The 14,257-nt window shown below is 35.6% G+C and overlaps 1 protein-coding gene across 1 annotated transcript in view; it reads right to left on the bottom strand.

Annotated features, from left to right (window-relative positions):
• Nucleotides 1-14,257, bottom strand: part of LOC124171143 (calcium-dependent secretion activator) — a gene marked incomplete at its 5' end in the record, with an annotated part of 262,640 nt that overhangs the window by 86,257 nt on the left and 162,126 nt on the right. Inside the window, 9 exons of the mRNA XM_046550281.1 lie at nt 683-870; nt 1,432-1,568; nt 1,658-1,846; nt 2,232-2,252; nt 4,285-4,460; nt 8,233-8,339; nt 9,250-9,394; nt 13,061-13,182; nt 13,469-13,562. Of these exons, the coding sequence (XP_046406237.1) occupies nt 683-870; nt 1,432-1,568; nt 1,658-1,846; nt 2,232-2,252; nt 4,285-4,460; nt 8,233-8,339; nt 9,250-9,394; nt 13,061-13,182; nt 13,469-13,562 (1,179 nt within the window). The remainder of the gene's footprint in view (nt 1-682; nt 871-1,431; nt 1,569-1,657; nt 1,847-2,231; nt 2,253-4,284; nt 4,461-8,232; nt 8,340-9,249; nt 9,395-13,060; nt 13,183-13,468; nt 13,563-14,257) is intronic.

The raw sequence follows: 14,257 nt of genomic DNA, 5'->3' as shown, positions 1-14,257 counted from the left end.
ATCAAATTTTTCTATGTTCATCAACTTCAGATCATCAGACTCAGAGTTAATCATCTTCTGACTTAACGCAAATTTACAAATACACCCTTGTCATTGATGCACCAAAAATTATGTATAAGCATCCTTACAATTAAATGCTATCTTTCGAGCAAGGGTAGGTAAGTTTTAACCAGTGCAAACTTATTTGTGAAAAGAAATTCTGGAAAGCTACATAGTTGATATAAAGTGCCCAACTTTGCCTGAAAATTACTTAAGTGCTCCAAATGGTATTTGAATCTTTCACGATTACGGTTTCACTTCCGCAGCATTTAACTCACTATTTTTATGAAACAGGAAACTATCCAAAAGGTAAAATTTTTCTGATGCTCAATAACTTTCCAATTAAGACCAATTTTAAAACCCTATCACCACCTAAATGCAGGTCATGGATGGAATAAAAGGAAGCACTTAAGGAAAACTATTACCCCATCAAATGAACAAAAAAAACTAAATAGATGGCGGTCCAAATTAAAAATACAATATATCATGAAATAGGTAATATGTAAGACTAAGACAATCCAGGCACACAGAATGACTTCGACTTTAAAGAATGCAAAAAGTTGTGTGACTTGCTTGATAGTGTGCCAGACAATTAACATTAAGGAAGCAATGTTAAATATATTTTACATGCGATTGTACATACCTATTCCCATGTACATGACTAGCACAGAAGGCAAAACTATAATGTATTAATGTGGGATCAATCATGATCACTTTTTCAGCCCTATCCAACAAATCACAAAGATAGCACAGATGGCGGTAACAGCCTCGGACTCCATATCTGGCACAGTACTCATCCAAAACAAACACTTGGCCTGGACTGAACCATCCCTGATAGAAAAGAGAGAGAATATAAGTTATGGGAATCAGCCATTCCACGCTAAAGGGCATGCTGCAGAAAATGAAGATAATACCTTCACACAACCGAGGGGTAGTAAGATATACACTTATTACATTTTCATTTGCATAGCTATAAATTATTCTTATGATCTAGCACCATAAAACAGAAAATATTGAATGCTATTTGAATCTTTATAAGATTAAAAACGTTTGATAAAAAATTAAATTATCTTTTCAACAAGGCACTCACATTTTGAATAAGTTCAACCGATACAGGCGTGATATAGTGGAATTTCGACATATTGAAATGAAAGGTAGTTGCGCTTTTCCACAATAATTGCAGTAATAACATGTTGTACCAAATAATAGCTCTGTGAGCCAAAACACGTTGTACGTATTAAAGTATAATGAAAAAGTGCATCTACCTTTTATTTCAATATGGTCACATTTTGTTTCACATAGTGCTACTCGTGTTTTTACTTCACATTAACTCATGATCAGATCTTAAGAGCATATACTAATTGAAACCTTCGGATCACTTATCCAACTTACCAAGGAGCAATAAGGATCATTGAGCCTATAATCCAAGGTCAGAGTCTGAAGCATTTTAAATAAAGAGGCATGATCAAATTTACAAGGGTCAGCTGAAATAAATTCTTCCATTCCATGTTTCCTTGCTCTATCAGCATCTGTAAACAGAATAATACAAATGAAATACTGATAATCATTAATACACTTAGCAAGATTCTTTGAAATCATGTAAATGTAGGCAACTAACCTCCCTGAATTTTAGAAATGGTTGAATTTTTTCCAGCCGGGGTGAGAGGAGGAGTGGGTTTATGAGATTGCCCAGTGGCTCTGTACATTGCCATAACCCACAAATGGCATTCATTTTCATCATCACTAGCGAATAATATACTATCACCTTCTCTCACAGCATTGAAGAAGAAACGGCCCCCTTCCAAGTCTACAAATTGGAGTGAAAATTAAGTTAGCAGATGAATGCAAGGCTTATATTATGAATGTAAAATGAAATAGGTGAAGTAAGATCAACATTATCATATCATCATTTTCATTACATATGTACTTGCAAGTCTAAATATAGCTTGATGAGACAACAAAAATAATAGTCATTCATTAACGACTCCCATGCAAAACATTTTTACAGTAGCTTTCTTTGACAAAATTTCGAGAGCTTAATAAGTGATACAAATGCACAAGTGTACAGCTTAAAATGAAATACTAACTAATTTCATGAAATGTAGAATTTAAGTAACTTATATTAACAGATAAAATCTAAGTACACTTTAATGGCCAATTTCAAGAAAGAAATCAAAGCTAAAATCACTTACCCATTCCTACCATTAGGTTAGCTAGAATTGGCGAATAAATGTCAATCAGTGGCCAAATTTAATTAATTTCACATAATTGAAGAAATTAATTCCTGTTACATTCTAATTGCTATTGTAACGACATGAATAATCAATAATGTGAAAAATTATGACATCTTTTAGAATATGGAGTGATGACATAGTGTACACAAATGTTTCAAATTCACTAAGTACTAACAGGCAACAAGTAAACCAGTCCCACAATGCCAGAAAAAAAAAGAATTAAAAAAGCATTGCTATTTGCCCAAATCTCAAATCTTTGATACTTATATTATTGTTGCATTTTGTCCTTTCACCTGATATAAGATAATAAGAGATCAACATACAGGTTAATACTGTTTTGCAGATATTGCTAAATTGTGAGTGATTAAAAGCTTTTATAAAAATTATTAATCACTCACATAATTTCATTTCATATTGAAGGTGGATCTTGTAAGGAATATCCTTGAAAGGACATTTTCCCCATTAGCATGTTTGATTGAAGACTACCAAAAAGAAGTATACCAAGAGACAAGTATGTAAGTCAAGTAGGACACAGGGGAAGAAAATCGACAGCATAATCTCGTCACCACAAGTTCTTGGGAACAAAAACTTGGAGGTTCATATCGACAATCTTGAAATAAATTTTCTTCACAGAAAATTAAAATTTAATTTTCAACTATGATTTCTTATTTCACATTATTACTACGGATTATAAAAGTTCAGAGTACAGAAGGGGAGGAAAGCAATGGAATGATCCAGAGGGTTCTATGTTCTGGTTAGTCAAAAGTTAAATTTGATATGTAACACAGTCACTAATACCATTGCACAGTTGTGTTTGCTCACCAGTTTTTTTTGTATCACAAGATTCATTAGCACAGAATAAAGGGGCAGAAAGCCAGAGTGTTAGCTCTATTTCCTACCCATCCCCATTTTTTCAACTTTGGTTGTCAAACTCCATTCTGATGTGACGTCAGCATTTGGGGTCGTTTAACTCTCAGGATGAATGAGTTTATACAAAATAGCACACTGATATGTTTTGTCTGATTGTAATTGGTGGGCAAAGTTGTGGATGGCCGGTCATTTTGCAAGTTACCACCTAGTCTGGCAAGAGTGTGACCCATTGGAGGGTCGCATTCTGCCCTTGTGTTAAAAAAGTTTTGACCAGGGCAGCATGACCCACCAGCGGGGTACAATTCCAGTTGCCCCATGTAAGTTACCACGTATAGTATAGGCACACCAAGTTATAAGTATCTAATTTCTTCTTTTTCAAAATGGTGACAGCAGCAAAATGAAGGAAAATAGTGACCTTTTTTCCTTCGCAGAGGAAATCAGGAGGGTCATGTCACACCAAATGGGTTAATGAAATCATGTCCTCCACTATTCTGCAGAGTGAGTGTTTACAGCTCAAACAAAAAATCCTGTTACTATCAGTTTCGTAACAAATGTCTCAGTTAATTATTAAAGGCACAGAAATGTAAGATTTCGTATGCATTTTCTTACGAGGCATATTTAACAGGAATAAAGGAATAAAATAGGATAATAACACGTATAAGTTTTTCAATAAATGATTACCAGTTTTCATAGGAATAATCTGAAATGGGAAGCAATTATAATGAAGCATTGAAGTTGAGAATCGAAGCTTAGAAGCTAAAAAATTAAATAATGTTCATTTCTAGGCAAGCCCTGACCAGCTAAACACATTTCCCTTATTAACTTTGGGTCCTCCATAAACATCCCCATTAGAGTCCACCATACATGGTTCATACACTTTAGTCTCTGGGGTCATCAGTTTATTAGCTACTTCAGCAACAAGTAGCATCAACGTTATGCTAATGATGACTAAGGTATCATGAACAACCAAATACAGAATTTGCTTGAATGCACATTTTCCAAGAGCACACTGCTGCACAAGAACTTAATGCTGTGCAAGATATGTACATCTCATGCACAGGGTACTAGCAAAATGTTTAATATTAGCTCTCTGAGTGATTCATAGAACAACAACTCAGAATATATAATAATTGCTACCTACCACTCGCTGGTTCTATATAGTCAACGGTGTATCCATCCAGCTGCATCATCTCTGATGGTTCTGCTTTCTTTTCTTTATAGCTACACATTGCAAATGTGTACTGTGAAACTTGCACTAACACATAATACCTTTTCTTCCACTTTTTCCACACTGCCTTCCCAAGGGCATACAGATTACTGAAATAAAAGATATTGCAAATAAAATAAACTGAAAATTTTAAACTAATAACTTAATGGAAGGAAAATAACAATGCAATATCATAAATCTATCTCATAATGACCCAGTTGATAATGTGATTCTTCGATTCTTTAACCAAGCCTAATTAACACATAATTAGGGATATATAATAATATACATAATTGGTGAAGAAGAAAGCATATATCTGACAACTTGAAACAATGCTGATTAACTACCCTGGTAAATATAGTTTTTTTTCTCAAAATAAACATGGAATTTCACAAGGATATTTGTCTAAATATACAATCCAAATGAAGCCTGAATCAACCGATCATTTTTTCCAACCCTTTTAAGCACTAGATCCAGTGATCGCACTAATGATGGTTGAAACTTAATGTTTCACTCAATCACTTTCTGCAATGGCTCCAGGGATGCTCCCATCCATTTTTCCATAGGTGAAACCATCGCTTTGAGCCTATCAGAATGCAGGGTCCCAGACACCAATTTAAATGCCAAGTTTGGAATAGAAAGGAAAGGCAGTTGTTAAAATTGAGAGAGGAAATGATATGAAAAGCAACAGAAAAAGTGGTGGAAATGGGAAGGCAGAATGATTGCGTGGTTCAGAAATGGTGGGTAGACCAATCACTTTTTAGGTCCCTAACAAGCTACTGCTGGAGCTACCCCTCAGAGGAACTGAAGACTTGATTGCATGACTGAGGCTTTATATTCAAATCTTCTGAAGGACATGTTTAGAAAAGCGTGTAAAATAGAGAAACACCGTTTGTTTGTGTGTGGGTTTGACCATCTTTCGTGTTCCCAATGCATAAATGCTGATATGAGGACAAACATACTGATTTTGATGAAATTTGATGGAGCAGAGAAAAACACAAAAACATTGCTTATTGCAGTGTGGCATTTTTTAGTGTACCCCTCACCTTAATTTCTGGTTCCCCCCCCAGAAATTCCTCCGAACTTATTCGCATAACTTCTCCAGCTAAGGACTTTTCCCGCTAAGGTTTTTCGCGCAAAGGATTTTCGCTAAAGGCCCTTCAACTCAAAGTCTCGGAACTCTTGTCTCCGAACTCGGTTCTTCGAACTCTGTCCTTCGACGCTGCCCTTCCATGCCAGCCCTACGACCCAGCCCACCTGGAGATCAAGACTTATATAGCTAGTACGGTGGAGGAATACCTACTCCTTGGCAATCAAGGGGAAGTGGGTGCTGAGGCATACGAATATAAGAATGCAGTTTGGAGTGAGAAGTACTCCACTTTGTCCCATCACAACTCTCTCTCCTTCCAACATCTCATCCTACTATGTATGTCTTTCCCCTGCTTGAATTCTAATGGCTTGCCTCTACCAGCTATCATACCACTTGGCTATGTCTCCAACCCAGGAGATAGAGGAGAGGAAACCCGGTGATACGCTGTTCTCCACCAACCCTGGCTTGGATGACGAGACATTTACCCCAGAGGTTCCAGTCAACATGGGCACCTACCGGGAGTTTTATACTGATGCAGCTAACTTGGACAAAGATTTATTACCCCCCACTCCTTTGAAAATTTCCCCCCTCCACCCTGACACTGTTTGGCGGTCGGCTCTCTTCCTTCTTGGCGCTCGCAGCGAACAGAACGGTCAACTGAGAAAGTGATTTCTTAAAAATCATTTTTGGTGCTGGCAGGCAAACACAGCTTTGTACTTAGTTTTTGGTAATATTTCTTGTGAGATAATTAGTTATCATTGTTGCTTTCTGTAATATTTTTGATTTTGAATATTTCTACTTGGAATACATTTAGATTGAAAATGACTCATAATTTTGTGACAAATGTTTCTTTGACTGCTGATTATTCTTGTTTGTAGAGTCTTTCCCTCATCCAGGTAGTGACAGATTATCGGAGTTCCCTGGGCACGTTACAAATTTCAAGATTTAAAGACATAACGCCACAGCAGTGGGACGAAGAAAAAAAAGAAGAGCAGAATTATCCTACAGCATATGCAATACGTGTGCACATGCGCGTGCCGGGGTGCAGAAATTCAAGGTACACACACTGATGCCATTTTATTTTATCAGCCTATATGCGATGGGAATGCAAACAATGGTCAACTCCTCTCTCACGCCCCAAAGAAACCTACGTCACAGGTGTTTATATGCATGAGGTATTGGGTATGGCTTAATAAAATTTGCATTCAAGTGACATAAAACATAAAATAGAGTAGTGAAAAAACTGTATTCACTTGAAAAATGGGTATTTTGCATCCATAAAAATTATTCACTCTATTGCTAACAACGCATGTGATAATGTTATCGGCACCAATATTATTTCTTAAATTTTAACAACAAACAGGATACAACATTGATATAAAAATGAATTACAGTTGAGCACCCTGAAACTGGAGTTCCCAAATGCGGGAAAACACCTGTAATCTGACAATACATATTTCCAAGGCGTGCTTCATGGGAAACAATTTTTTGCTGAATACAGTTAACGCTTGCCACTGAACCCATTCAGTGGCAAGCGTTAATTGAATTCATTGAATCACATGAATATCGACTGATATGGATTGCAAGGGAATTTTAATGAATTAAAAATGTTTATTTACGTTATTTTTCAAAAAATAACATTCAACATTTGAAATGATTTATATTCATGTATACATTTCATGAGCATTCTTTGCACCCTGCAGTTTTACAACATTACGTGAAGGTTAAATATGACAGTGCTTGTAAATTTTTGAAATAGTTACTTTCATATTTTTATAAATTATTTGCAAATTAAATGGCTAATTTAATGGATAATTAAAAACAAATGACTCTCGTTTGGCACCATGTAGCATGCATTCAGCACCGCCACAGATGGCATGTGTGAAGAGCTGATGCTACGCTTTTAGTTTATTTAATTTAAAAAACTTGCATTCCTTTTTCACTTTTTTCAGTCATTATTGAGAATGTTAAATCAATAAATTCATACTCATAAGTTTTTTTGGCCTTAGTACCCAACAGATACGTATGCCTTTTCGTTTCTTTGTCATAAATAGGTATTACCCATGTGAGTTATATCTGTCACAGTTTCTTGTATCTTGCTTTTGTTTTACTTAAGTGACATCAGCATAATATTATATATCGCTATATTTTTTTGTGAAATAATATCACGTTAACATATTTTCTTATATTACCAATTTTTAATTAATTAATTCAAATCGTTTTTATTGCAGTGGTAAACTCAGTGTATTATTTCAAATACATCGCGAGCGTATGATCACGTAAATGCACTAATTAAGTACATAGAAAAATACTGGCATAATGATTGACAAAGCAATGCTTTGCATGATTTTTATTCAGTACGGCGCTTATAAATTGTTTGAATAGTTAGTTGTTGTTTAAGTAAGGAAATTTAGTGATGCAAAAAACATCGCCTTTTGTCTGGATTTATGCTTACGTTTATCGGATAGAAATTTCTCTGTCACCACACCACTCCTGTTCCTGTATAACTGTTTGCAATAGGTATATTGGCTATTATTTGCTCCACCTCCGGTAAAGCAACAATTCATTATAGCGAGTGTTTATTTGAGCACCGTGGGGGGTCTCGTTTTATCGAGGTTGCACTGTACTGATGAATTCGATGAAAACAAAGTACATATTTTTTTACTTAAGCATGCCCGAATCAAACCCGAATATGTAATTCGATGCCAAATTTTTTGAGAACCTGAATTTTGAATTAATGACGTTTCACAGCAGAATAAATAGCAAAAATGAAATATTAGAGCGGATCTTACCCACAATGCTTCATATTCAGAGGCTTGTCCATCCTGCAAGCTATTTTGATTTTTAAATCCTGGTCAGGACAGTTTTTTGGAATGGTCATCCTATGCCACTCAGGAGCCTAGGTGGAATAAATTATATGATTATGCAAAATTTATAATTTCTGTTGGCACAATGATCTTCCTGGGAAAACATTAAACTGTATTCAGGTGGACTAAATATGACTTGCCTCCAGGATAACTCTTCACTGTTTGGAATGGGTGGGTTGGATGAGGGTCACAATAAAATTGATGAGCCAGGAAGTCAGAATTCAAAGGGAAGGGAGAATGGTCTCGGGAAGCAATCAGGAGTTACCTTGAACGACTATTCTTTCCATTCCTGACGATGCAGCCAGCAACCACTACATAAGCTGAGACAACAGAAATTTGAAGCAGCTACCAAAAGCTATCTCACCCACACAAGCATATGTATGATTTAACCACCTCCACCCTTTTACTGCAACACAATTGCCTAGTCTCAAACAAAAATTGCCAGTTTATTTTACACAGAAATACAGACCTTAAGATGGATGTCTGTAAAGCCATTAATATCCTTACTTATTTGCTGAAAATTATACTTTGTTTAGATAAAATTGTCTCCCTTGTTAAGAAGCCTTTATTTTATAAATAAAAAAACATTATTATGACAAATTTATGTCATTATGATAGAGATTTTAAAGGAGCTTCTAAGGGCGATGCAGTTACTTGATGCTATTTTCCAGCATTACAGTGAACAACATTGGCACTACAGGGTTGAATAATAGGTGACTTAGTGACTGTATAGATAAATACATACAAACAGGACTGTTATGAAGCTGAGAAGAAGGGTTCATTATTTACCTGATATTAATAAGAATAATAAGAGATGAAAAAAAACTACTTAAAAATTTGGAAATATCAAAACAACATGCCTGAAATATTTTTGTTTTGTGAGCAATCTGACCCAAGCATGTCAAATTCTATACTGCATACTTTACTAAATGTAAATTTTACCTTGGATGAAAGGGGAGTAGGTCTCAATATCACTTTTCCTAATTCCTTATCCTCTAAGGCTAGCATTCCTGGATTCTCTGTGTACAATTTTACTTTCACGGCAGGCAGAGGATGAGTTGTAGAAAAGTCACCTTGAGTATCCCACCTATGACAATTGGATAGAAGGAAAAGATTTAATTAATTTTAAATGAAGGAAACACTTGTAATATATTTAAGGTGAAGAATAAGAATATCTAAGCACAATATAGGGGTCTCTGCCAGTCCAAATTACTCTGTTTTTCCTCCATGTAAGGGAAATAGTGAGCAAATTTGGATAGTGGTTAGATAATGACTAGATACCTAATAAAATATTCTGCACATCAGCTACGATTATTTAATTATAATAAAGTCGATTTTATTTTCAAGTGTGTCATTTGGTTAATATAATCATTTTAAAACCAATTCACCATCGTAATGCGCACGTTATTATGGGGTGCAATACAGATTGCCTAGTTGTGGAAACCGTGGAATTTTATTACGACCCTACCGGGCAATTTGCCATAATACTGAATTGCAACTGCACTGCAGACAATTTTGAGCTATAACTTCTGGTGGAATCGCTGCCATGATTGTTCTGTTCAGAATACCGTATTGCAACTAGGTCGGAATACTCGTGAATATTAGGCCTTTTCCAGCAATATTGGCCAATAGCACGGTGTAATCCCATCCAGAATAGGTCAACAATTGCTGGGAAAAAGCACTGAAATACGAATTTTCCCGAAACCGTGTACATTTCACGAACGCAACTGAATTTTGCTCCATCTTAACGCAATCGTGTTTTGTGGATAGTGACAGACATCATTCCTTTATTCATTATTTGTTGCTTATTACTCTGTAATTGTCCCCATTAAGAAGAAATTAATGTTAATATTCTATATTAATTTCTAACAAAAGAAACTAGATTACTGGGTTTTATTCCATATTCATCAAAGATCATCTCCAGAATTTCAGGAATGGAAAGCATGAAGCATAAGTGAAATATTGTTAACATGAGAATCGATAAAAGCAGAATAAAACCTAACACTCATATTCCTCTTCAACAGGCTTTTCTTCGAATCTTCTCCTTTCATTGACAAATGTAAAAACATACTTATTTTCTAGTCAACGTCTGGATGAGCTTTGACTCAGTCAAGTCAAAAATATTAAGGATCAATAAATACGACTTTATAGCTGAAAATGGAAGTATAAAAAGGAGCGCAACATAGCCACAAGCAAATTTGACAGATGATGGAGTGGTCGTTATTGGCAAGAGGAATCAAAGTAGCTGACATCTGGTGGCCGATTTGAGAAATGAGACAGAGGTGATCAACTGCTTTGTTTACTAGTGCTTCAGCCTGGCAGTGAACAAAATGGGTATGTTTTCAGCAATTTAGTGAAGATGTATTTTTCAGTTGTGAGCAATGGATGAAGTAATTTTCTCCACATCCGATATTTCGGAGTTCAATACAGACTTCAAGAGGCCCTTCGTTGAGGGCTATGAAGTGGAGCGTGGTAATCACATATTGGATTTTGTCGCGGTTGAAGCACTGGAGTATTTGGTTCTTGTTATGGGCTTGTACCAACAAACAAGCGTTATTCATGGCATACAACACATGAGATACATGCTTTTCAGAAGAAAATTGGCGCTTATTTTTCCGTTTTTGTCTATAATGTTTGACAATTTTATTAACCATCTACAAATTACAATAGATTAATATTAACATCATCAAGCAGTGTGATAGGCATCTCCTCGCATAAGCCATCCATCCTCAATAAGCTAATATCTTTTGTTTTGAGGTTGTAAATAGTGATCCAACCTGTATCACTTCCCACTCAGAAACCCTCATTGACTTAATAGTTAATAACCTCCCTTTGTCCTGCTTCTCCTGTTCTGCTTCTGATTCCCTATGCCAGTCTATCTTGCTATTTATGTTAGAATAAAAATTTAAAACTTCATAAACAAGTTCTGTTACTTAGCCTACATTAAATATACAGATGCCATTCATGGTACTTCAGCATAGTATGCATGCTGGGTTTGGAATACTACTCAGAGTTATTCTTGCTTCTAGCCGCTTCACATTATTCTCAGTTGCCACAATTCTAATTATTTATCCAACCCTAACTTTCCTGGCAAATTGGATAGCGGAAAATTCACTGACAGTTATCACTAATTTGATCAACCTTCCTTCTGTCTGCATCCCCTCCTATGGCACTCCCATACTTATGTGAACATCTTTTGAGCAAGCATTAAAAATTATATTGATGATGTCCTGCCCTTCATATATTTCTGTATGACCCATTCTAATTTTTTCTTAAGTAAGCTAGCTAACTCTTGCACATTCTCAAGCCCCTCTCCCACTTCTTTCTCAAATTAGGGTTTTGGGAAACCAACGTAGAGAGACAGCATTTGCCTCACACTGGTAGGTACAATTATAATTGCCAAACATTTAGCTGCTCATGAACTCCTTCTATGTTTTTCCATCATTATGCTATTGATATTCGGCTAAGAGAGTATACTGGCATAATGCTGGCTGGCTATCGTTTCACACGAACAAACTTACTGACGCAACTGATCATCTTCATTCAGCCATGACACCCAATTTACTGCTCCCAACTGGATTCCCTTCTGCATCCCAATAGTGTCCCTTACATGAGGATGAACTTTTTTTTTTGCAAGAATCAGTTTTCTCATCCCTAAATTTTTTCCTTTGGGTCATATGAACTGAAACATAAAATTCTATCCCTTTAGGATACAGTTAACTTTTGCTGCATCGAACAACATAAAATGGGAATTATAATGGAAAATTAGGACTGATTCAGTTTTTTAGGCTGAAGTAAGGGTACATGTTAGTGATCAATAATTTTTAACTCTGTTTTCTAAACAATAGGGTGAACTGATCCAGTTCTGACTAAAAAATGATTACCAGGTTGATAGCAAATTTGTACTTCTTATATCAATTTTTCCTTCTTCTGTAATAGTAATCTTACCGTGGTCCTGCAAACTCAGCAAAATTAATAATTCACTTGAAATGGCTAAGACATCAAGAAAGCTCAGTACAGTAAAACCTCTACGTAGTGAACCTCTTTACATCATAAACCTCCATACATCATACCACCCCTACGGTCCGGTCTGGTTTACATGTAAATTTATAGGCAAACCTCTATGTAGTGAACCTCTTTATATCGTAAAACCTCCACTTATCATACCAAGGAGATACCCCCGAGACGGCCTAACTACCTCCGCAAATCATACCGAGACAACAAGAGACCATTAATGCAGCCGTGATTACCTACATTGAATGACATTTTCAGCAATGAATGTTTCACTCTTTTTTTTCTTACATACCTTTAATATGCTGTAATTTTCACATTAATCATTAGTTGTGGCCATTTTGTTCAATATGAGAGCATACCTAACAGTAAATGAGAAAAAAGGTATCCAACTATCCTAATCATTTTAAGTGACTGTTGAATTGAGAGAGATCACATAATTTTCTCCCGAATCATAGTAAAAATCATGCGATAGCACTCGCTTTCTGTAATTATTTAATAATAAATATATTTTCACTGATGCATGCATGTTTGTTTAAACACATAAATGTAATGGTTTAAAAGACAGTACATAGTGCCTTTCATTTCCAAAGGATATGAAAAAATGGTGCCTATCACTAAAACCTCTCTATAGTGAACCTCCATACATCAAATTGCCCAAATTTTGGTCCCCTCCATTACGATTTAAAGAGGTTTTACTGTATCACTAAAGCAGGGGGCTAAAAATTACTTGTCTCCTCACATGGGTTTTGAGGCTTCAGCTTGATCAGTTTGAAGTTTTTCTCCACCCTCCACTTCCATAGTGCAGTAAACTATCCGATTAGCAGCTAATGACTTCAGGCCTTTCACCTCCATCACAACCACCTATGGGAGAAAGTTTTCTCAACAGACAGTTTGATGATTCACTTACCACTAGAACAAAATCATTCCCAGTCCAAATTTTCAAAAGAAGACCATTTAGATGTACCAGAAATAAAAATTTCTCAAACACTGAGGGTGGTAACGTTAAGGGTCCCTCACGCTAGAATTAAATAGCACAACTGGGTTTTTAAAAAATCACTCACAATTTACAAAAAACGTTGAAATTAAAATGTTTTTCGTTTCACATTTAATGAACTGGATAAAATAATATGGGACAGAAACTACTCACCTCCAATTGAAAAGTCAGGACCACATCAAGCTTAGTTAGTTGAGTGTCACTGTCTGCAGAGTCTCCCTCCAGCTTAGCCAAAGAGCCTTGTGATCTATTAGCAGCAATACAATCTCATAAACATTAATGCTTAAAGGAAACATGCACACTTAAGTATTAATAAAATTAAACCTAAAATACACACATTAATGATGTAACATTGACACATTAAGAAACACCAAATGACTTTATCCCATATGACAGCATAATAACTAACAACAACAGCACCATTGAGAGCTTCAGATGAATAACAAAAATGAAATGAGAAAATGTTAAACATCCAACTTCAAATTGAGAAACCAACAACCAAATGCCTTGGAAATAAAAAAACATTACTTTACAGGAAAACTCAACAAATGCAAATGATAGGATAGCTTTAAGTTGCTCAAATTAAATTCCAAATCAAATGCCATTGGGATAGCAAGATGCATACTAATCAAATTTATTTTCAACAATATATGCTAGCATGCAGAATAAGTATATTAACGAAATTGTAATAATAAAGCCTTGCCAAAGCTCTACCTGCCTTAAGACAGAGCTTCTCCTTCGACTACGGACAGCAAAGGAAGAGAGATAAGCACATATTAGTTGTCAACCAATAGTTAACTACTAATTATTGAAATAGACAGGAAACTATTATTATAAAACTCCTAGTGGTATGCCACAAATTCACTGTTAAGGCTAATTCAAAATGTTTACTTCAACTCACAAAATTTTAATCAAAGGTCAGCCCTTAAAACATCTCCACTG

This window comes from Ischnura elegans, chromosome X (assembly GCF_921293095.1).
Source record: "Ischnura elegans chromosome X, ioIscEleg1.1, whole genome shotgun sequence".
In the NCBI taxonomy this organism is placed as follows: Eukaryota; Metazoa; Arthropoda; class Insecta; order Odonata; family Coenagrionidae; genus Ischnura; species Ischnura elegans.
This window is presented reverse-complemented; position numbering and strand designations above follow the sequence as displayed.